At 41.0% G+C, this 24,336-nt stretch overlaps 1 protein-coding gene across 8 annotated transcripts in view; it reads left to right on the forward strand.

Moving 5' to 3' along the window:
• Window positions 1–24,336, forward strand: part of GRIK1 (glutamate ionotropic receptor kainate type subunit 1) — a 230,603-nt gene that overhangs the window by 159,431 nt on the left and 46,836 nt on the right. For 6 of the 8 annotated variants that reach the window (XM_073362600.2, XM_073362592.2, XM_073362544.2 and 3 more), the window contains 2 exons: window positions 16,296–16,403; window positions 22,844–22,888. In XM_073362600.2, coding sequence (XP_073218701.2) covers window positions 16,296–16,403; window positions 22,844–22,888 — 153 coding nt within the window. The remainder of the gene's footprint in view (window positions 1–16,295; window positions 16,404–22,843; window positions 22,889–24,336) is intronic. The other 2 variants (XM_073362562.2, XM_073362552.2) reach the window with 1 other exon arrangement.

Raw genomic sequence — 24,336 nt, forward strand, 5'->3', positions numbered from 1 at the left:
GCACAAAGTTGCTTCTTGGTTCCATGCCAGGAAATCTCCTCCCACAGAAGACAATGTCTCTCACAAGCCCGCTACTGTTTTCCAGTGCAAGGTAGTGGGAGGAAGGAAGGCAAGTTTCAAGTTTTAGCTCTGAAGGTCCAGAGATCAATCTCTAGGTGATAACAAAGAAGGAGTGGCTAATATCCTACATGACATGGGAGGTTGTGACAGTCCTAGCTGTTGTTTGTGTTGCATCTTTTTGAGAGGCTTTAGGAAATCCCTCTTCTACAAATCAGAAACCTCCAAATAAAGATTAAAAGAAATTTGAAGCATTTACACCCTGAACTTTCATTTACCCCATTCTATAACAAGATTTTCCTCAAGGACTATTAGCTAGAAGAAATCTGTGTTTAAGAGCTTTAAATACAAACTCTAGATCAAGGAATAATCTAGTCTGATGGCACTAAATTATTTCAAAAATCATTAGAAAAATCTGTTGAGGATTCTTCTGAACTGAACAATCTCCTTATTTAGACTCAGGACCCTAGAAATCAACAATACAGCTACACTGGGTCACTCCAGAGACTACCAACTTTGATATTATATTATTATTATTATTATTTATTATAGTATAATTGCATTTATTTCAAGCTTCAGGCTCAATAGATCTGTAATAATTCTTCCCCCAAAATATGCCCCAGGACTCCCTTTGAGAAAAGTCTAGACCAAACACAATGAATGCCTGCAAGCACAAGAGCCTTCTTATCTCTGAGATTAGAAGAGGGATTTCTTTGATTTTTGGGCTGATTTATTTAAGACAAGTGGGCTGTAACAGTAATAAAGGGTTTTTTCCTCAGACTCCAAAGAAGTCCCTGGACTTCTTTTTGCAGGTATCTTTCTAACCCACCGACAAAGAAAAAGGTCTGGTAGTATTAAGTCCCATCATACTAGTTTCACTTCAGGAAAACCTAGAAGAATTTATTCTAGGTTCTTTCTGGATCCAAAGAAGACTGGTAGATTCCGACTCATCCTACTGTAGATATATGAATAAGGCGGAATTTCACTACATTCCTAATGTGCTTACATTGTATAGAATTAAAGGAGGGTAATGTAATTAATGCAAATCATAGGTTTGTGGAAAATAGATCCCATCAAACTAACTTGATTTTTTTAATGAGATTACAAGTTTGGTCGATAAAAGTAATCATATTGATGTAATAGACTTTCATAAAGTGTTTGACTTGGTACCACACAACATTTTGATAACAAAACTAGAATGATATAAAATTATTATAGCACACATTAAATAGATTAAAAACTGGCTAACTGATAGATCCCAAAATGAAATTGTAAATGGGGAATCATTGTCAAGTGGGTATGTTTCCAGTGGGATCCCTCAGGGATTGGTTCTTGGCCCTACGCTATTTAACATTTTTATCAAGAAGAAAACATAAAATCACTGATCAAGTTTGCAGGTGACATAAAAATTGGAGGAGTGGTAAATAATGAAGAGAACAGATCACTGATTCAGAGAGATCTGGATGCCTTGATGAAGGGCGCAAGCAAACAATATGTAGGCCATTACTTACAGATTGGGGGACTCTAGCCTGGGAAGTAGTGACTCTAAAAAAGACTTGGGGGTTGTGGTGGATAATCAGCTTGGTGCTGTGGCCAAAAGCATTAATGTATCCTGGGATGCCTAAAAAGGGAAATCTCAAGTAGGAGTAGAGATGTTATTTTACCTCTCTATTTGGCATTTGTGCAACTGCTGCTAAAATATTGTGTCCAGTTCTGGTGCCCACAATTCAAGATAAACTGGAGCGGGCTCAGAGAAGAGCTACAAGAATGATGAAAGGATTAGAAAACATGCTTTATAGTGACAGTGATAGACACAAGGAGCTGTCTATTTAGCTTAACAAAGAGAAGATTAAGGGGTGACTTCATTACAGTCTGTAAGTATCTATATGGGAAACATAATATTTAATAATGAGCTCTTCAATCTAGTGAACAAGTTCTAACACAATCCAGTGGTGGGAAGTTGAAACTAGACAAATTCAGACTGGAAATATAAATTTTTGACAGTGAGGGTAATTAGTCATTGGAACCACTTACCAAGGGCTGTGATGGCTTCTCCATGACTGGCAATTTTAAAATCAAGATTGGATGTTTTTCTAAAAGATGTGCTCTAGGAATTATTTTGGGGGACGATCTCTAGCCTGTGTTATAAAGGAAGTTAGACTAGATCATTCTGGTCCCTTCTGGCTTGGGAATCGATGAATTGTAAACTCTTTGGAGCAGGGACTGTCTTTTTGCCTGTGTTCGTAGAGTCCCTAGCAAAATGGGGATCCTGAGTTGGGCTTCCAGATGCTACCACAGTATAAATAATAATGTATCCACCTCTCCATGGACATATGCAAGCCTGAAAATCCCAGGAGGACAGCAATTAGACTCAGTACCAACATGATGAGATTATACAATGCAATGATCTTTATCTTTTGCTTGCATTTGCACTTCAGAAGCATGATTGTGATTCACAGCTTGCTGCTCAGTTGGATAAAATGGATGTTTTTCACATTCTAGAAATGCTGGCTCTGAGTGTACTTGTCTTCTGTTTTCCTACCTTGTCTCTCCTTTACAAAAATAATAAACTGTTTGTGTTAGATAGAGAGGAATATAAGTTCTCCTTAATACAAGGAAGAGAAGCAAATTATTAGTCTTGCTCCATAAATAGCAGCCTATCCTTGGCCTAAGAAGGAAGAAAAAGAACATTTCCCTCCAACTCTAGGGTAGAGGGGGACAACAGTGCCTCCCCCTAACTTCCAGCCCCCTGTGAAGGAGTAACAGGAAGAAGCCACTGGTGAGGTGACTCACCTCAGTATAAAAGTCCAGGAATCTAGCTCTACTGCTTATTGCCTCTGGGTCCTGTCCCGCAGCTGCTGATCAGCTGTTGATGGGGGTACGCAATCAGGCAGCAGCAGAGTGCAAGAAAGATACCATTTCCCTCCCAGCCGCTGCATTGACAGGCAGGAAGGGGAGAGCGGACGTTCCAGGGCCTGGCCTCCTGACAGGCAGGGGGGGAAAGAGATTCTCGTCTCTGCTCCCCACAACCACGGGTGGCTCATCCCCCTTCCCGCCCACATTAGGGGAAATGGTAAAGCTACCAGGGGGAAGAGGTCTTGGAGGAATCTGGGAAAGGTGACGAAGGGCCAGAGAGAATCTGTGGTAAGGGGATCCAGAAATTCAGTGGATGACTGGTTAAGTCCCACTGAAAATCCCAGCCTAGAGAAGCAGCTTGACAATGCCTGCAAATCACAGTCTGAGTATATACTGGGAAATTTGCCATTGGTACAAGCTTTTTTCTTCTACAAAACTGGAATGGAGGCTGACCATCTAGCCTACATTCTAACAATACCAAACTCACTCCCCCACTCCCAAAGGTGGTGGCTAGAGATGGCTGAAAATATTTGGCAACGTTTTTCAAAATGTTAGTGTTTTTTTGCACTTGTGTGGCCAGCTTACAGCACAGCCAATCTTTTTCAAAAATTTGAAATTGATGAAGATTTTTTTCAAGGAAAATGTAAAAGCTTTCACAAAAAATGCTCTGCATTTTTCAACCAGCTTTCCTGGTAACTGTCCAAAAATAACCTCTCTCAAACCCTCACCAAATCCAGATAATACAAGCCTCTGAGGCTGGGGAGGATCCAAAGGGATCTCCAGTTCTGCCATGAAAAAAATGTATGCAGTGTTGTTGTAACTGTGTTGGTCCCAGGATATGAGAGAGATGAGGTAATATCTTTTACTGGACCAACTTCTGTGGGTGAAAGAGACAAGCTTTTGAGCTTACCCAGAGCTCTTCCTCAGGGAAAAAATGGTCAAGATCAGAGACTCACCTCAGTATAAATTGCTTGGAGCAGCACCAATGCCATCAAGCTGCTTTTTCAAATGTCTCCCCCTCCGTTTTTCTTGTTGCTAATAGAAAGCAACTGAATGTCTGTCGCTCGTATCAAATGGTGAAGGAGTACAAAGAATTCTCATCTCAGGGAAGAAATGATTAATAGAACAGAAAAACTTCAGCAACAGAACAACTTACTTCCAAGAGGGACTAAGCCCCCCACCCAATGGATTGATTAAGTTGGGGAAACCTGTGTGCACAGGAGTGGGAATTACCAGTCACTTTTTCACTGGATTTCACAGATACAAGGCCCTCCTCAAAATAAGTGACTTTTCCTCCAAAACCAACCCAACCTTCACCCTAAACTTGTATCAAGTTTTTCTGAGAGTCAAAGAACTTCCCTGCCCACAAATCATAGAATATCAGGGTTGGAAGGGACCTCACGAGGTCATCTAGCCCAACCCCCTGCTTAAAGCAGGACCCCAATCCCCAATTTTTGCCCCAGATCCCAAATGGCCCCCTCAAGAATTGAACTCACAACCCTAGATTTAGCAGGCCAATGCTCAAACCACTGAGCTATCACCGCCCCCCAATGTCTTTTGTACACAAAATGTCTTTTGTACATATGGATGTCCTGGCTCTGCTGGGTTCAGAAGAAGGAAGTAATGAAAATCTTGAGAGAAATCAACCTTGCCAAATTTCTAGCCAAGTTTTGCAGCCCCGGGGTGTCAACAAAGTTAAGATAAGCAATTAACATTCGAGTGCTGATCTGAGCCAGACCTCTGCACTGTTTGACATTCACACAATCACTCTGTTCTTCTTTTGGGAAAAGTGATGTGAACACATCTCCAAGCTGGCTGTTGCTTTGGAAGCTGCCCTAAGAGGAACAAAAGGTCAGAACTGGTGATCTGAAGAAGTGCACACTTCCAGATCAAGTTTCTTGCCTACTTCTGCTGGACTGACTAAGCCAAGGAGGGAAGGGCAGGATATCTAGCAGTCTGGTTTAATGGATTCAAATCACAAAAAACTATTTCCAGGAGATTCTTCCCTTGATGGCAACTAGTAGAACACAAACTAAATCTGAAAACTGAAAATATTAACAGACACACAGTGTAGTCACATGTATTGGATAGAGAAGGAAGAGGCGATTTTTCATTATGGAAATGATAAAAGGAGTTTGAAAGAGGCTAAAAATACAAAAGCACTCCATAGGGGGTGATGTGCATATAACTTTCACGTACAGTGAGTGGAACTTCCAGACCATTTAGCTGATGAGCACGTAACATTTTCTAAGAGAACAAAAAAATGTTTTCCTTAGACATGATCTTTCATCACTACAGAGGTCAGCGTCTTCAAGTGCGTCCACTGGACCTGGAAGGTCTGTAGTCATGGACTAAAAGAGAAACTAGTCTAGTACTTTAAAGGCATTACAACCATATGTGGACATGGTGGAAAACATATTAGCCATGTCTCCCGTTGTCGAATTAGAGGACTTAGGTCTGGTCACCTGAACTTTCTGCTAGCCAGAAAGCTAATGAGGCTGTTCTGGAAGATGGGTATAAGAATGCAGTTTTATAACATAAAATAGGGTAGTGTATTATCCCCCTAGAGCTTACAGCCTAACTAGTAGATGAATGGCAAGCTCCACTAATCATTGCATGACTTGGACCAATTGCAACATTTGTCTTTCCTAAGCAGTGAAGAGGAGCAATTGATAAGATTTCACAATACAGAGCCTTTTACTAGGAGTGCAACAAAGCCAGACAAGATCAAGGCAAATAATGTCTATTAACCATATTGTTTTATATACACATCACTTTAATGACATGTTTATCTAAAAAAAACCCCACCTAATACTATAACACAGTTTTGTAATATATTTCAAGGAGTTTAATATTTTGTTTCTCAGCACCACACTAAATTAAAAATCTAAAATTCTTATTCATTATTAGTATTACACTAATGCTTACTGTACCCAGCCAAGATCAGGCTGCATTGTGCTAGGCACTGTACAAATGATTAAATATTTTAAAATACATTGATTCAGTGACAGGGTAAAACCTAGGGGCTACCTACTGGCCCACCGGGGGCTTTAAGGGAAGGGTGTGTCCTCCTTCCAGAGACCAAAAGGCAAGGGGAAAGCCCCTGGGACTTCAGCCCATGCAGGCCAGAAGAAGTGCTTTGTTTTAGTGTTACTTATGAAAAGGACCACAGCATTGTCATGGATTTGAATGAAGTCTGTGAAATCTTGGAAATGGGTATAAAAAGACATTTGGTTAGGCCCCAGACCATGTGGCATTGTAAGCTGGCACATATGATTGCAGCACCACTCAGATTTGGCCTGTCTGCTCCTCGGTTTCGATCTATGAATGGGTGTCTGAGCCAAACCTGGGCGGTGCTGCAATCCTGTGTGTCAGATCAAAACACCAAGAGGGGGGAGCCAGGTCCAGCCATGCAGGACAGGAGCTGCCACTGGAGAGGTGAGTGTGGTGTGTGCTCACCCTGCAGCCCACTCTCCTCTCTCTGCCCTGGGCCTCACCTCTCAGCACCACCATTATACTCTTGTTTATGCTGATGTAGTGAAAACTACATTTGGTGATTTATCATTTTTCCCCTGAGCTTTGCCATGAAATTTACTAAAAATATTTGTGCCAAAACTATAGATTCTCTTATGAGTTTTTTGTTCAACCAACAAATTGTGCCCAGGGCCAAGGGTAAGGGACAAGAAACGCTCAGGTGTGATATTTTTTCCTTATGGGACTGGCAAAATAGCCTACATACCCCAATGCAGGAAGACATCCCCATTAAGGAAGTGCTCTTAAACACATGTTTAAATCAACTGCATTTAGGAAAGCACTTAAGTCAAGGATACATAAGTGTATACTTAAATGTAAGCACAGGCTTAAATTAATCTCTAGTCGGGAAAGCACTTAAGCATATCCCTAGTCAGGAATCAGAGTGGTAGCCATGTTAGTCTTTATCCACAAAAACAACGAGGAGTCTGGTGGCACCTTAAGGACTTATTTGGGCATAAGCTTTCGTGGGTAAAAAACCCACTTCTTCAGATGCAACAATTTTAGGAAAGCTCTAAAATAAATGCTTAACTTTAAAAGTCAACAGGACTTAAGCTCTTGATCAAGTGCCTTCTTAAATGTGGTTGAATCTAGCTGAGGAGCATTTTCTACCAGTCCCTAGATTTTGGGGCAGAGGGTTCTTGCTGCAAATCCCTCACCTAGATTACACTCCCAACTACACACGATTGATTTGCCACTGTCAGAGTCTGTTCACCTGGAGTGAAATTCATCCCTTTGAAGGTGGTCAGCACAATACCTTTGCACCATTTAAAATCAGTTTAAACTTTGTTTGAAAGTTATTGTTATTCAGCAGATGAATAAGCCATTTTTAATAAATCAATAGGTCAGAGAGAAAGGATGGGCTTGCAGATAAGGCACTGGACTGGAACTCATGAGGTCTGGGTTCAACTTCTGACTGTGCCACAGACTTCCAGTATGACCTTCGGCAAGTCACTTAATCTGTCTGAGTCCCATCTGTAACATGTGGATAAAGAGTACTTTATTTCTATTTGAATCATAAGCTCTTTGGAGCAGGTACAGTGTACTACTTATACAGTGTATAAGACACAATGGAATCCCAGTCTCAAACCAGTTAATACTAACCAATAGTACTGTACCATAAAATAAATAATGATCGTTTTTATATTTTGTGCTGCACTTTGTCACTTTGGTAATGGTCATTGAAAAACGTACAATACCCTAGTTCCTAGAGGGAAGAATAACTTACAAAATTAAGCTTCTCCCTCAAATCTGAATCCACTTCCCCTTTGTATTTTATTTGAAACTAAATTTAAGCTGTCTGATTTAAGCATTCAAGACGTATCCAAGAATATCTTCAAAGGCCTTTCACCACACAGACTTTGAACCAAGGACACCTGAATTGTCACCCTCAAGTAATTAGGGATCATTTTGTCAAATTTCACACTGAAATGGCACACTCAAAACTTTTCTTCACTACTCTTGCACACCATCTAGCCCAAACTGCTCTGAAAATGAGTGTTCTTGAACAGTTCAAAGAACTTCAGCTTTCATGAGAAATCCACCCCCCTCCTTTTCTTTCACTAGCTCTCCATTTTTTTTTTCAAAACTAGGTGAACATGGTGCTCATGAAAATAAGAGTCTTGTAATTGGGGTCAGAGCCAGTGTATATAGACAAGCTTCACCACATTACTCTCCCTTCCCACTTCAATCCTAATTAGTGATATTCTTCACACCCTCTCAGTCCTGGACCTCTCCCAAGTAAAGATGCTGCCACATGTGGTGGGTTTTGGGTGGGGCAGATAAAAGAGCACCATCAAACGGTTTTTCTCTTATTCCTTGTGCTGGATTTGATCCTATCTAGAGGAAAGGTAATGTATTAACCCACTGTGCTATTTAACCCCCAAGATGTCAACTTTAGTAAAAAGATTAATTGTATGAATCACTCAGTTGATGAGAGACTTTAAGCAGCTTTTCTATTACAATTTCAACTCTAACCAAAAGCAATATCATCAGTTAACTCTGAGGGATCTCTTTACAATTCTAAAAAATCAGGGACTTTGACTTCAGACTAATAAACCAAAGGAAGATCAAACTTTCTCTTATTCATTACTGCTCAAGATGGCTTACAATGGAATTGGCTATATACTGTGTTAGCAAGTTTTGTCTTGGAGAAGTGAGCTATAGTATTTCCTGTCCATGTGTGTAGTACAGTAAACCAAGGTTTGCCTAATCTTTCAGATACCTGAACTGTACACATTTTGTGAAGTTGATAAAAACCTTATGAGAAATGCGAAAGACACGTGATTCAACAGTATATTTGAGAAGCATTTCTAAAACATGGTGTTGTTAAAAAAAAAAACTGGGGCCCATCACATACGTAATACAATACACTCTATATAGCTTTACATATAACTGTTTTACAATCAACCAAAAACAGCAAAATAAAATTGCAAGCATTATCAAATTCCAGACTTTGGTCTTGTCTGAGAAATATAGAGGATCAGATTTCCTAACATCCAATGGAAGCCACTCCAACTGTTTTCACTGGGCTTGCTGAACTACTCAGCACGGTCACTAAATGCTATTTGAAGAGAGTAGTAATATAATTGATAAAGAGCTTATTCTAATATCTGTTCAATAATGTGTTGTGATGACAAATAGTAGCTCTATGGTACTAGTCAAAAAGCAAAAGTTAGGTAAGCAAAAAGCTAAGAGTGAGAAAAGCAGCTCTCATCAACTTCCTAACTATCACTGCCAATCAGATAACATAATTTATATCTTCCCTAAATGTGCATTAATTCTCATAACTTGGAATTTTATTCTGTTTTCCAGTTTAGCATTCCAAGTTTTTCAGAGCAGCAAGCATGTCTACCTCTGTATTTGTACTGCACCTTGCACAATAGGGTCCTGAACAAAGCCAGAGTAAATGGTCATCCTTCCATTTTGTATAGGCAGGAAGTGCTAATAAAAACAAAGACAAATCTGAAATGGAAAAATATTTTCCTGTTTTCTAACTAGCTCTACTTAAACCCTTTATTTAATATAGTCTGGCAATGCAGCAATACTTTGCTGTTAGAACACTTTTCACACAAAGAACTCAAAGCATTTTACGTACAATTAAGAAAGCCTCCTAATACACCTGTGAGGTAGGTATTTTTGTCCCTATCCAGGATGCAGAAAAGGAGGCAAAGAGAAGGTAAAGGTGACCTACAGAGGATTTTAAAAAATTGGCACATGCCTAGGAATGTGGAAAGATACTTTTTAAAAAGTGGATTTTATTTGCTTGCTTTCTTTTACTTTAGAAATCTTAGGAATTATTATTTCCCCCTTGATTTGGTTAGGGTCTCAGAGCCTCTGTATGGTGATCTCTGATGGGAGGAAAGTAGAATCTTTAGCAAAGATGTCCTTTCTTCAAACTCTCCATTAGGCATTAAAGAAAAATGGGGAGTTAACAAACCAAACCAAGCAAAACCACTTCAAACAGTCTCACCAAAAAATACCATCTCCTCTGAATAGCTTGGATTTCAGTCCCTAGACCTTTGATGTCATAATTTAATTAGTCTTCCTATCACCACACAGTCTTACAGGTTGCCAAGACCTAAATTTCAAATGTAATAAACAAACAGGAAAAAAATTGAGCCTTGAAAATGAGAACTTTTCGGGCATATCTGTGCATCATAAAGAAGTAAAAAGAGGGCACAAGGCAATTCTTTTTTCTTTGTAGGTCACATTTAAGTAACTTACCAAATGCCATAAAAACAAAAATAAAAACCCCCACAACACTGGGGAAACTAGGACTAGAATCCAGGGCTGAAATCTTGGCTCCACTGAAGTTAGTACAAGTTGTACCATTTATTTCAATAGGGCCAGGAATTCATCCCAAGGCGTCGTAACTTTTAGTCTCTGCTCTAACTACTAGACCATGAATGTTCTCTTCATTTTAAGCATATAGTCATACGCAATGGCTAGATCTTCAGTTGTTGCTAATCAGCACCATTCCATTATCTTCAGGGAGGACCTTTTCCAATATTTCTATTACACAGAGAAAACTGTGCACTGTCTACAGGAAAACTGGATTTCAAGCTCCACATTTCTAAGGAGGCCTCAACCGAGTCTCTGAATTTGCATCCGTAATTTTACACAAGGAATATGGAGAGAGCCCAAATAGCCAGTTTAAGGGCCTAATCCAAAACCCACTGAAGTCAATAGAAAGGCTTCAACTAACTTCCATGGCCTTAAGATCCGGCCCTGAATGCTCAAATTCCAGCGGTACGTGCAAGCACAGTAATTGACTATGCAAAATGTAGAGGCTATTGTTTTTTTTAATGTGGCTCATTGTCAGCTTTGTGACTCTCTCAGGTCAGTAACAGTGCTATTTATAGTTATATAAATTTGCAGATGCCTAGTTATATCTGCAAGGCTTTCTGAGGAGAAGGGAGACAAAGTCATTTAGCATTTGTAACGAAAGATATATTTCACATTTCCACACAAGATACAGCTTAACATCCCTTTGGTCTGCTTTAATATTATATAATAATTCAACTGTCCTGTGACAGATGCAAAATGTCAGAAGACCTTGCACACAACTGAGTTTGAGCTTGATGTTGTGCAGCATCTCAATGATGCATGGCAAAGAGAATGAATTTTCTGTAGTGGGTGTAGTTCTAAAGCAGCATTTACACCAAGCAGTTCAGCCAGCGGTCATATTTAGTGATCCTTTGGGCTGGTTATTTTTAAAAGCTATTAATTTAAGGTTGTGGTAACCTGGACCTTAATCATTTTGCAAGTACTTAGTCACAAATATTCATACGTATTCTATATATTTCACACACACATACATTCACTCTTCCTCCTCTCCCATGCTTTTCTCAAACCACCACCACCTATGGATAAATCATGGAGACCTGCGGTGTTTCCTATTGGTGTATTACCCTCAAATATTGGATATAGTTGAGATGAAGCTTGAGATTGAAAAGGCAGTGCTTGATTAGATGCCAAATGGAAAACCAACAGACAGGTCCAGAAAAAAGTCAGGTTACACAGAATATTGGAGAACATGGAAAAATCAATAGAAAAGAGGGAATGTACAGACATCAAGTCTCTCATAAGAACATAAGAATGGTCATACTGGGTCAGACCAAAGATCCATCTAGCCCAGTATCCTGTCTTCCAACAGTGGCCAATGCCAGGTGCCCCAGAGGGAATGAACAGAACAGGTCATCATCAAGTGATCCATCCCCTGTCGCCCATTCCCAGCTTCTGGCAAACAGAGGCTAAGGACACCATCTCTGCCTGTCCTGGCTGATAGCCATTGATGGACCTATCCTCCATGAACTTATCTAGTTCTTTTTTGAACCCTGTTATAGTTTCTCTGTGAAGAACCCACAGTAAATATTCTGGGGATAATTTAAGATCTTAGAAGTAAAGATTGCTTGATTACATTTTTATATTGCTATGGCATTTTGAAGAAGCTGAGATTCTGAAATCTAAAAACCCCCCACTACCGATGACTGTCATTGTAATATTAGTCTCACAGAGAGTACGTCTAGATGGCAATCACTGAGTGTAACTGCAGTTCAAGCCAATGTGCCTGAGCTAGCTTGAATCTAGCTAGCTTAGATCCTAGAACAGTGAAGCCAGAGCAGCTTTAGCACAGGCCAGCCCTGTGAATAGTTACGCACAGTTCTGAGAGGGTTTGTGCAGCTCATGCTGGCTTCACTGCTCTGAGACGCAGGCTAGTTAGATTAACTCACCCCCAGTGATTGAAATCTAGATATAACCAGTGAGCGACAGAGAACGCTGCAAGCAGCTAACTGAAGTACTTTGGATAGACATTTTAAATAAATCAAAATAAATACATCATAAAAATAAAACTAGTGGGGCAGACTTATGGCAGCTTGACTTCCTCCCAGGGCATTCCTCTTTCTGAGGCCTGGTCTACACTACACAGTTAGGTCAATGTAAGCTGCCTTGTGTTGACCTAGCCGTGGAAGTGTCTTCACTTAAATTTGGCTCCTGCCAGCGTAAGTGCCTCTCTACGCCTATATAGTAACACTACCTCCCTGAGCAGCATAGAGTCACGGTCAATGTAATTAGATCAACAAAGTGTCAGTGTAGACACTATTGCTTATTTCAACTGTTACTGGCTTTCAGGAGCCATCCTACAATGCCCCTTCCTCTCCAGAGTGGGGTTTGTACGCCCCCTCACGCTGCCTGAGAAAGGATTCATGTTTTGATGTCAATGGTAGTGGAGCATGGTCTAAACATAAGATTGTCTGGGTAGATTTGTAACACTGATATTTGAATTTAGACAGATTCCTCCTGAAGATAAATATTTATTAATTCCTCATGACACGAAGAGTATTATATGTACTGCATGTTATAATTACTTGCTCTAGTTGTACCTTGCTAACACTCAGGTTTGAAAAAAATGAAGTCTATTGGAAACACAAGAGAACATTAAACCCATCGGTTGTACAAAGATTTGAACTCTAAAGTTGTCAGCTACTGAAAATTGACTGCAACTCAAACTATTGACTTTGTTATTGATCTGTTGATTGGCTTTGGATGGAACTAAGGCTTAATATTGATTCCGGTTGATGAACTGAAAAATATAAAGAAAGTAGAAATGAAAATATTAATCACATGATAAAATATAATTTTAGAGTAGTGCATCTGATTGTGAACCTCTGTTAAACACTGCATGGTCCTACTGCTGCCAACAAGACCCCGAATGAAAAGCGTTGTAGGAGTTCATTTCCTGACCTCTTTTGACCAGGGTACTATTGTCGGATGCAGCCCCTACGTTTGAGATTTAAGAGAAGGACACTGCAAACACAAGTTAATGAACTTAATTATTTTTAATTAAGCTACAGCCATATTCAAAGCAGCCAAAATCAAGTGGAAGATAATATACATCAGCATTTTAAATTGTTCCCTAACTTCTACTGGAGTCAAAAGCAAAGACAAAATGTAAAAAAGCAATTTCTTTTGATGAATTACCTGATTAGGTTCTGATTCACTTTTATTAGACCTTGTAACATTTAACATGGAATGACACTAGAAACATCAAAATTGCTATACATCTTGCATATAAAAGCATGAAATCTTGCTGCACTGTTACACAGTTATGTGAATTCTCACTGTACTGAAAGTTCTGCTTCATTTCTGTTAGTTAATTACATCTGAGAACTGTGTAACTGATTTTCCGTCATTTGCCTGACCAGGTGATATCTACTATGCGCCAACATCCTTGAGTTACCTGATCATTCCCTAGAAGTGATTATGGACTATTCTTTCTTGGAACTGACATAGTTCACTTTAGGGGCCAAATTCTGGTCTTATTCATAGTTTATAATGCCAGAAGGGACCACTGTGATCATCTAGTCTGACCATTTCTAAAAACAACCTCCTGTATAGCATAGGCCATAGGGCTTCCTGAGCATATCTTGAAGCCAGTGGGAGATTTGACTCCAGAAGGACCAGGATTTGAACTTAAGTGGGTAGTCTTTGGCCCATATCCTGCCATCAGTTTTTGAGGAAGGCTTTCTATAATTTCATAGGGCATTCAGGGCATAAAAAAAGGTTATGATATGACTGTCTGCAAATACCCCATTTTTATTCTTCCAGTATCTTTGCAGACACAAATGGACATTCAAAAGCACCTAAATGATTTAGGATCCCACATCCTCCTTTCAAAAGTAATTTAGACACTTAGGAGCACAAGTCACATTGACTTTCAATGAGATTTAGGCTGCTAAGTCACTTTTGAAAATTTTACTGATAATTCTTTTATTCAAGACCATAATACATTTAATGGAGGAGTCAGGCACATGATACAGTGACAACAAATGTGAATTGTTGTGGCAAATCACTGTCTACAAATAAACTGACTAAAAAAAAAAGATCATTTAGACAAGATCCATCATAACAACTAAGTGATGGTGATCATGTTAGAGGAAGAAATTGAACAAACTGGTCTCATAAAACAAAATGCATCAACATGTATCTTCTCATATGCATATTTTAGTATCTTACATCACCGAATCAAAATATGACCTGCATAGTCAGAAAATATGTTTAATTGTTTATGCGTGGGATTTTCATACACTCCTGCGTGATTTAGGAACACAAGCCCTGCTGAATGGACCGCTTGTGCTCCTAAATTCCGTAGTCACTTTCAAAAATCCCACCCTATTTCCATAATATTTAGATACAAGCTCTAACCATAGCAGATTTGTTTGATATACATGGTGATGGCAAACCTGTGTCTGAGATTAATCCCTGAAGATTCAGAACTACGTGCAGATAAAACAAGAAGTGGTTACATTTGCTGATTTTATATTTATATTTATATTTGTTGATTATTATGCATCTTTTTTTAAAAGCCACCTAAAATAAATCAAATGAAGAACAAAAAAGAAAAGTATATCAGAAAAGCCTGTAATTTAAGAATTATAACTCTGGCACATATGTGGAAGCTATGTCATAATGTATATCTTCCTTGTACTTTTGAAGAAATTAATCTAATGTGGGGGGGTCTCTAAAAATAGATTACAAAAATTGTTTTCAGTTTAAGATCCATCAAATCCTTCTCTCTAGTTGATAATATTCAGCAGTGGGACCAAAATACGCAGGCAACATAGCATATGGTCTAATTTTAAAAGGTGCAAATATTTGGTTTATATTGGGAAAGAACACAAGATGTAGCAATCTTATACTTCATTAGAGGTTGTTTTAGAACAGAGAATTGACAACCACAATTCAGAATAATCCTTGGTTGTATCTACTATACATTGTTATATACAATAACCCTAGCTGAATATACTGTGATATACAACAAATGCCCCCATTTAATTTCTTCCCTGATATTAAAGCTTAAAGGAAATTGTGAAGGTGCATTTTTATTTAATTATGTTAAAATGCACCTTGATTCAGAGAGTCTATGCAAACTCTGATGCACCACCTATGCCCCATTTAAATCTTGTATTAAAGACTTGAGTGTCACTTAAGTAAACCACGGGGCTTTTTGCCAGCCTCCAAGAAAGCCTGCTCCTGCTTCCATTGAAGTCAATGGGAGTTGTGCGATGGACATCTATGGAAGCAGAATTGGGGTCACGATTTGAAGAGCATTATTTTAATTATAAATAAGATTTGTCTCATGTTTTTCAAAAAAAAAAAAACTTCCTCAGTGACCACTGAAGCTGCATGTATATTAGTTATAAACGTAGTCCTCCAGAAAATGAGCTGACCAAAGTTATTTAGGCTGAGATTTTCAGAGGAGTCTAAGGGCATTAGGATCCTAATCCCTTGGCTCTAGGCAAGATTAACCCACAATCTGTTCAACAGTCCAAACAATGAGTGATGAAAGCCCTTCACAAGTTACCAGCGCTAGGTGAAATTTGAGATTTTGTGCATCGGGCTCCTGGAGTGGATTTGGCAGGGGTGATGTGAGTGTCACTTTAAAAGAGGAAAACCAAAATCAGGCTGTTTTTGGGCACTCTGGCAACTTTGGATGGTTAGTTGGTTCAGCTAATGAACCCCACAGATTCTGGCAAGGAAGGGAATGAGGCTTCAGCAACATTTTACAGACGATCACAGCTGACGACCAGATCACAATGTGCCACAGTAAAACCCATGGGGTGGGGGAGGGGAGTGCTCAGGGATAGGAAAACTCCCCTGGTGATGTTCTCCAAATCATTCAGTCTGCTTGGCAGGGTATAGTGGGGAGCAGGTTTGGCCCCACCCCTTTCCATGGGCCCGGCAAGGGGACAGCCATCTGGTAGGCTAATAAGTGTAATATTTTTGATGGCTTTAGAATAATTGTTGGTAAACATTACATGGAAGTGTGTTTTTTCATTTGTCCCTAGGCACGATGGGATGGTTTGACAGGGCGCATTACCTTCAACAAAACAGATGGCTTAAGAAAGGATTTTGATTTGGACATTATTAGTCTCAAGGAGGAAGGAACAGAAAAGGTAACTAACTGTGTTCAAACTATGAGCCATATAGTACAGTCAGTGGGACTGTGCTTATTGAAAGGTGGACCTCATGCACCATGAGGATGAAAACCTAATTTGAAGTGACATCTTGAAGCCCATTCCTCTTGACCTACATTTCCTATAGTTGAAAAAAGCTCAATCTACTTTTTAAATTGTTTGGGTTAAAGTTGAAACACAGATTGGGAGAGAGCAAAGGAGTGAGAGGGGGTGAGGAAGCTGCCCTGCAGAAGATTAAAGCCTGGAGCAGGCTAGCTAAATAAGCCAACCAGAGAAACCTGGTAGCTGATTTCTTATAAGGGAGCTAAGTAGTTCTTAGTGGGAAGAGGAGGAAGACTGACTCTGAGAGGCTGCTAGGGAGTCAGCTTTGGCCAGAGCAGCTACAAACTGGACTTGGAGCGAGTTACCTCATAAGGACTTATAAGAGGGACTTTGTGAGGGAACCACTTTTTTCCTCCTCACCCAGGCTCTGAGGTAAAAGCCATGCCCTGAGGCAGAATTTTGGGACTCTGTCAGTGATTGGGGATTTCCCTTTTAAGTTTAGTTGGGACCTCCCCCCCCCCCCCGAAAGGAGTCCAAATGAGCCATGTGTTGATGAAACCATCTTTCATTAATGTTTCTTGTACTCTTATGAAAGGAAACCACCTCCCAGGTCCTTGTGGGAGGAAAAGTGGTAGGGCTAGAGGAAAGAGACAGCCTGTCCCTCCCTCACCCTCCTATATTTGGTGCCTGAACAGGGACTTGATCTCCGCTCTCCCAAGAGAAGCCAGAAAGGAAATATTGCAATTAGTAATATAGCAGCAAGAACATAGAGAAGGAATGAAATCATCAGTTCTAGCAGGCCTTACTAGCCTTTCCTCCCCCCCCTCACTCCACCAGTGCATGGAGAAGGCACAGATGGCCAAACAAGGAATGGAATTGGCAGTTCCAAGCCAAGGTGGCCAGACTGTTCATTCAAGGTTCACTGAGTACTCCCATGAGGGTGCTCTCTGCTGAGGCTTTCCCAGGGCCCACCCTAACCAAACTGACTAACTCCACCTCAAAATCTTCCTGCCAACATTTGAGTGGGTGGCTACCACTGGCTATGAGAGGCACTCCTGGGCCATCCAGCTTGCCCCTTATCTAACCAGGTGGGCCCAGACTGCTTACAGGGCCCTATGTGGAGAAAAAGCCCAGTCCTACTCCACCCTGAAGGCTGCCATATTGGATTGGTTTGGATTCTCACCAGTGGTCTACCATAGGAATTTTCAAGAGGAAACATTTCCAAAAGGAGGCAGCCCATGGGCCATTGCCCAACAGCTCTGAGATTTGGCTACTTGCTGGCTGACCCCAGAAACCAAGACCACGGGCAATGTCATAGATAGCATTGTTTTGGAATAGGACTTAAAAATTCTGCCAGTAGCAGTAAAAGCCTGGGTCCATTGGTTCCGCCCAGCACCATTGCAGGAGCCATGGAGGTGACAGAAAACTTTTTGGAGGCAGAGGCCTCAGGCCTTGGGAGCACCACCCCTTCCTGCTTCCCCATAGTACCTCAAGAGTCATTGGAGCTGCACTGGGTTTCAGCACCCTTGGAACATGGAGGTGCCCACACTATTTGGCCACCCTCAATGGACAGAGCCCCTTCCTTCCTGGGCGCTCTGAGCCTCCAGGCGCCAGAGTGGACTTCATCTACCTTTCAAGAGGGTGTGATCATATGTTATCATGTGGGCAGTTGGGACACATGCAGTGAGAGTACCCTCTCCTGGAGAGTGATTATCTAGGGTGTCACTTTGGCCAACAGGGCAAGACCTCAAACCTGCCAAAGTGGAATGCCAAAAGACCCTTCTTGGTTCCCATCAAGTTAGACTACACCTCATAGATGGGCTGATGGACTCTGGCTTTGGGCAAATGCTCCTGCACCAAGATTTGTTCCTGCCCAAAGCCTTCTAATCCAATCAAACTGTCCAAATCTTCTACATATGTGGAAAAGGTGCACTTATCTGACTGTCCCTATTATCTTACAAGTTGCTGACTACATGGGGTGTCTCCAGGTGGATGTAGCGGAGCACCTTCCCTGGCCTGTAATCCTGGGTCACGATTAGCGTACACCTCTCCATGCTCATGAACAGAAACTCAGTGCTCCTTACCCCAGGCAACTCTCAAGGGCCCAGGAAGACTTGAGCCTGTGCTGGGACTGGGGCCTATAGAGAATCCATTCCGAGAAGAGGACCCCCTGCAACTGACCTCCCAAAAGAACCCCATCACACTCTGCCCATAAGCGAGTCAGAGGCCCTTAGACTAGACGATACTTTTTGACTTCATCACTGCTCAGGATGAAGTTCAGGCCCTCCAAGAATGTTTCAACAAGGTAGCTGTGATCAATGGGGAAGCCACCAAAGAACACTGTTACCCAACAATTTCCCCATTTCAAGTTACATAATGAAATTCTGGACTGGGTGAAGAAACAACCTCACATGGAAGAGCCCAGGGTCCAGCTCCTAGTTCTCAAACCAGCTCATCAAGAACTGTTGAGACTAGCATACTCTGTCCTGATGACTGGACATGAGGGTAAGGCAAAGACATTTGGAAAACTACTGGCCCAATTCTTTTGGCTGAGTATATTTTAGGAAGTAGTGGATTTTTGTTGTCCTGCCCAGATTGACAGAAGGTAGCCCCTAAGGAATGAGGCCGGGCTCCCTTAATATCCATCCTTCTCGTAACAACCCCTTCGTATAGGGTGGAGATTGACATGGTTGGCCCCCTTGAGAAAAGTGCGTGGGGTCACATTTATTTCATACTCATCAACTATGCCATAAGGTAACCAGAGGCTGCTCTCTTGCAGAACACTATCGCTTTCACCCTCATGCAGGAGCTACTGCAGATCTTTTCCGGGTAGGCCTTCCTTCAGAAATTATCCAGGGGTCTTGTTCCTCTTAAAGGTTTGACTCTGGATCTTGGTCCTACCATCCTCAGACCAATGGCCTACTCGAATGGTTTAATCAGACTCTTAAGTTGATGCTAAGAAAGTTCGTTGGGACAGAAACCAGAGACTGGGATCAATTGCTGCTGTTCCTTTTATTTATGGCACAAGAAGTTCCACAGGCATCTACTGTCTTTTCCCCTTTTGAAATTCTCAATGGAAGACAACCCTGAGTATCTTAAATCTGGTCGAGGAGTCATGGGAAGCCCAGACTACCCACTTATGTACTCCACTATGGCCTACAAATGAAAGAGAGGCTGGAGTGCCTTGGTCATTTTGCCAGGGCCAACCTATTCCAGGCCCAGTAGAGCCAGGCCTGGCAGTATAATAAGGGAGCTAGGATGAGGGTATTCCAGCCTGGCAACCAAGTCCTCCTATTTCTTCCCAGCTGAGAGAATAAACTCCTAGCCAAATTTCAGGGTCCCTATGAGGTCATCTGTGTTGGGCAGCTGATTACAAGGTTTACTACCCAGACTGACAAAGGCCAAAGAAGATTTACCATGTAAATCTGCTGTGACCTTGGAGGGTGCAGAATATATCTTCATCCATCCAGAAAGAGATGAGGATTTAGGACCCCAGCTCCCAGAACCAGTTGCGGTAGGGGTCAAAGGGACCCCACTTGGCAGTGGGTTGTCCACTGACCAGAGAGGGCAATTAAAGACCTGGTGTGGGCATACTAGGACGTACTTTACCCATTTCCAAGACAAACCTCACTAGGCTCCCACCACATTCAGATAAAACCCAGTTGAAGCCTGGAGCAGGCTTGCTAAATGTACCTATCCTGAAAGGGTTAAAATCCCACTCAATACAGGAGGTCCAGGAGATGTTAAAGCTAAGCATAATTGAAACATTGAAGGCCCTGGTCTAGTCCAATGTGGTCCTTGTACCTAAAGCAGATGGGACCATTCGATTCTGCATAGACTTCCACCGGATAAATGTGATCTCTGACTTCATTAGAAGCTCCCCTCAATGATCTCATTAAGAAATAGCTTCTCAGCAGGTCACTTGGTCCCCCCAGAGTGCCCAGTATTCAGAGAAAGAAAAGAGATTCTCTGTAACAAACCTGTATTGTGTAGCCCTGATTTTTCAAAAGAATTTATTTTACACACGAATGTTCATACTGGGCCCTGGGAGCAGTACTGCCCCAGAAGTTCCATGGCCAGGAACACCCTATTCTGTATATGAGCAGGAAACTCCTGGACTATGAAATGTGGTATTCGATCCTCAAAGGAATGCCTAGCAATACACTGTGTGGAGAAAATCCTGCACTATCATCTGTTTGGGATCCACCTTCTTCTCATCATTGACCATACGGGACTCCAGTGGCTCCAGACGATGCCCAGGTCACCGTTGGTACCTCACCTTACAGCCCTTTCATTTTCGTATAGACCATCATCCTGACAAGAACCACCAGTACGTGCACTCTCTGTCTGGGATGCACGAAGATGGAAAGCCACACAGTGAGTGCTCCTACAGACCCACTCAAAGGCAGAGAGCCAAGGAGTGAGAGGGAGTGAGAGAGCTGTCCTGCAGGAGACTTGAAGTCTGGATCAGGCTTCCTAATGAGCTAACCGGAGACACCAGTGCAGGGAAGGAATCTCAAGCAGTTGATTCCTTATAAGAGAGCTGAAGCATTTTTGGGGGGGAGGGGGCGGAGAACGGGACAAAGACTCTGAGAAGCTGCAAAGGAGTCAGCTTTGGGCAGCACAGCTAGATGCAGGGTGAGTCACCTCATAAGAAATTATAAGAGATACTCTGCTAAGGAACCCCGTTTTTTTCCTCACCCATCCAGACTTTGAAGTAAGAGCCATGCCTTAGGACACATTTTGGGGCTCTGAGAGTGATTGGAAAAGCTGCCTTTTAAGTTTGTTTGGGACCCACTCCCACTCAGAAAGCCCAAAAGGCTGTGTGTTGATGAGACAAACTTTCATTAAAGTTTCTTGGGCTCTTGTTAAAGAAAACTTGCCTCCCTAGATCCTTCCAGAGGGCAGCAGGTGTTGGGGTCGGGCGGGAAGGAGACAGGTCACCCTTCCCTTATTCTCCTACACAGATACTGAGAAGATTTTTGACTTTTGCAATTCATATTATCTTATATATCAGGGTACTGAATAGGAATCTGGAAATTGCAGTCATTATCTTAAGTGAAAATATATTCTCTTTTGCTCTTCCTGTGAGGTTTTGCTCTTCCCATGTCTCACTGTGTCAATTCACATCCTGTAAATCAAGTTTAAATGTCATCTCAATCTTATAACTCCCCACAAAATTAATGGTCAGCAAGTTGAACGAACTTCTACCATCAGACAATAAGCCGGTGTGCCTTGTAAAGAATAGCATCTGTATTTTAAAGAAAGTGATTTTTTTTAACATCCAGAGGTTTAGCCATGTTATATATCTATTGTGCAATTTTTAATAAGTGTGTATTGAGGAGGTGCGGGGGGGGCAGTAAGGAATTCAAGTAATATTTTCAAAACGAGCTGAAATACTAAAAATTGTTTAATTATTGAATATGAGCCAATCAATTATATTTTCACCCCATCCCTAATTACTCATTGTTTCACTAAAATGGTTATGCTACTGAGGAAAAATGAAATTAGTTGTGGTCTATTCTGTTGAGATTAAACAGTGTTCTTTGGGGTAAGTGTCTGAATTTGGTATTACACTCAAGCAAAGGTCAAGCAAAATCACATTTCATCAGGACATGCTTGAGAGTCCTGTAAATTGCAAAGCTATACTTCAGAAATAATCTGTGTGAAAAGGTCTTGTCTCCCTTATATTGTCATTTACCAGTTGTCCTGAGGATGCAGATTGGACACCTATCTGGGCCTTCTTTTTGTTAAATAAAACAAAAGCAAATAATCCACATTTGTAGGCTAGCAGATTGGGAAGATACTAAAGAACCTACCTCTCTTTCCTTATTTAATACACAAGGGTAAGAAAAAGCACCTTATCCCAGAGGATTCCATTTAGGCTCTGATCTATAATAACAGAGACAAAGCTACTGCTGTTATCTCAAGCATCATATTGTCAGCTAGATCTAATTACTGCTAGCAAAAATGAAGGATACAGAAGTCTCTGAATTTATTGGAACCAGCACAGTTCTGCTGTGCGGTGTAGAGGGTAGGATACCAAACACCACTCAGGGGCTCATGCACCTTGTGCACCAAGGAACTGTGCTCAACAGGGCTCCCTGTGCTCCAGCTAGAGAGGAAAGGGGGGAAATGGGAGGTGTAAATTATGAAAAAGTTAGAGTTCTTGATTTATAGAGATCAGTGCTTAATGTCAACTAAAAACAACTTTGTTTCTCCTCCCACTTAAAATATTTGGCTCAGTGGATTTGCATTTTGATTCTGAATAATTATCTATGAGTTAATTGAGACATAACTACTAGCATCCAGCTCTCTAAACTGGTTTCACTTTTCATCTTTAATGAAGCACTCTGTTTATTTTTCTCTTTACCAAGGCTGCTGGCGAGGTTTCTAAGCATTTATATAAAGTGTGGAAGAAGGTTTGTACACAGACAGGTGATGCAAGAAACCTTCAGGTTGGGTCTTAAAACTCATCCTTTGGGTTTTGACAAATGGATCTCAGATTGCAGTTTAGAGACAATATGCTATCTCAGAGTGTACTTTTCTGTGATAGAATGAATTCCATTCCTATTTAGGATATGCACTCTAGTACTTACAAATTGTAAAGAGACCTCAGATGGATTAAATACTTTTCCCTAATAACATTTTTTTTAAATGCTCAGGGGTTAGCCTTCTTGCTCCTTCGAATGAAGGTTGGAGGCATTAAGAAAAGAAGACACCTTCACAGCTGTTCCCCTACCTTACTCATTAAAATGGGGTTTCAAGTATTAGTCTAGCCTTTAACAGCATTAATGGTGGGTGCTGTGCTAAATGTGTGGCTTATTGACACTCCCACAAAGTGTGTGCCATGAATGACTTTTTTAGTATCGTTGACTTAAGTTTTGACTACTACATTAGCTCCTGGCATACAATTAATGGGCAATTCAGACATTCAATAACACATGTAAACTGGAAGCAGGCTTGTTTATAAACTGTCCAACTTATTCCAGGCATCTCATGCTTCCTTTTAACATATAGGGGATGCTTGGACCAATAGAAAAGGCACTAGACTGGGAATCAGAAGAACCAAGTTTTATTCTCAGAGCTACTGTGAACTCACTGAGTGGCCATAGGCAAGTCACTTACAAGGCCTGATTCTCAGAAGTGCTGAGCACCCATAGCTCCAACTGAAGTCAAAGGACACTACAGGTGCTCAGCACCTCTGATAATAAGGCCTTTAGTCTTCTGTGAGTCTAGTTCTCTACCTCTATACAAGCGGGATAATAATCTCTTACCCACCATTGGTAAAGTGCTTGGGTTATACAGATAAAAAAATGCTATGTAAAATAATAAGTATTATATTTTGCATACATCTTGAAAAAAGGTTAAACTTTTTTCCCCATTTTTTCCCCATTTTTTGGCACTCTACACTAGAGTAGCTTACAGTGTCCTATAGCACTCTTTTTTAAATCTAATAAAACACATACTTAATAACCTTGTTTTAATCTTCAGTGAATCAGGCTAAGGCACAAGAGATTCTGTTTTCCTCATTACTAGTGAATAGATCATCCTACCTGACATACAGAAGCTTATTGAACCAATCTAGCTTTTGACTCTAGGCATTTCATGTTAAGTTGAATTAATTTAAACCAAATTACAATTGGTTCAGAACACTGACTCATTGAGAAGGGCATATTATATGTCTTGAATTTGTCACTAAACTGCAATAAACCCCTTCAGATTCACCATAATTATGTAATACCTTGGCCTCATTCATCCAATGCCCTTCTGACCTTTTTCATTGTTAGTATCAAGACTGACCTACAGTGTCATTCCTTTAATTTTAATGTACAGTGGCCATCTTGATGTATTCTGTACACACTATGAC

The sequence above is a fragment of the Lepidochelys kempii genome, chromosome 1 (genome assembly GCF_965140285.1).
Source record: "Lepidochelys kempii isolate rLepKem1 chromosome 1, rLepKem1.hap1, whole genome shotgun sequence".
Lineage (NCBI taxonomy): Eukaryota > Metazoa > Chordata > Testudines > Cheloniidae > Lepidochelys > Lepidochelys kempii.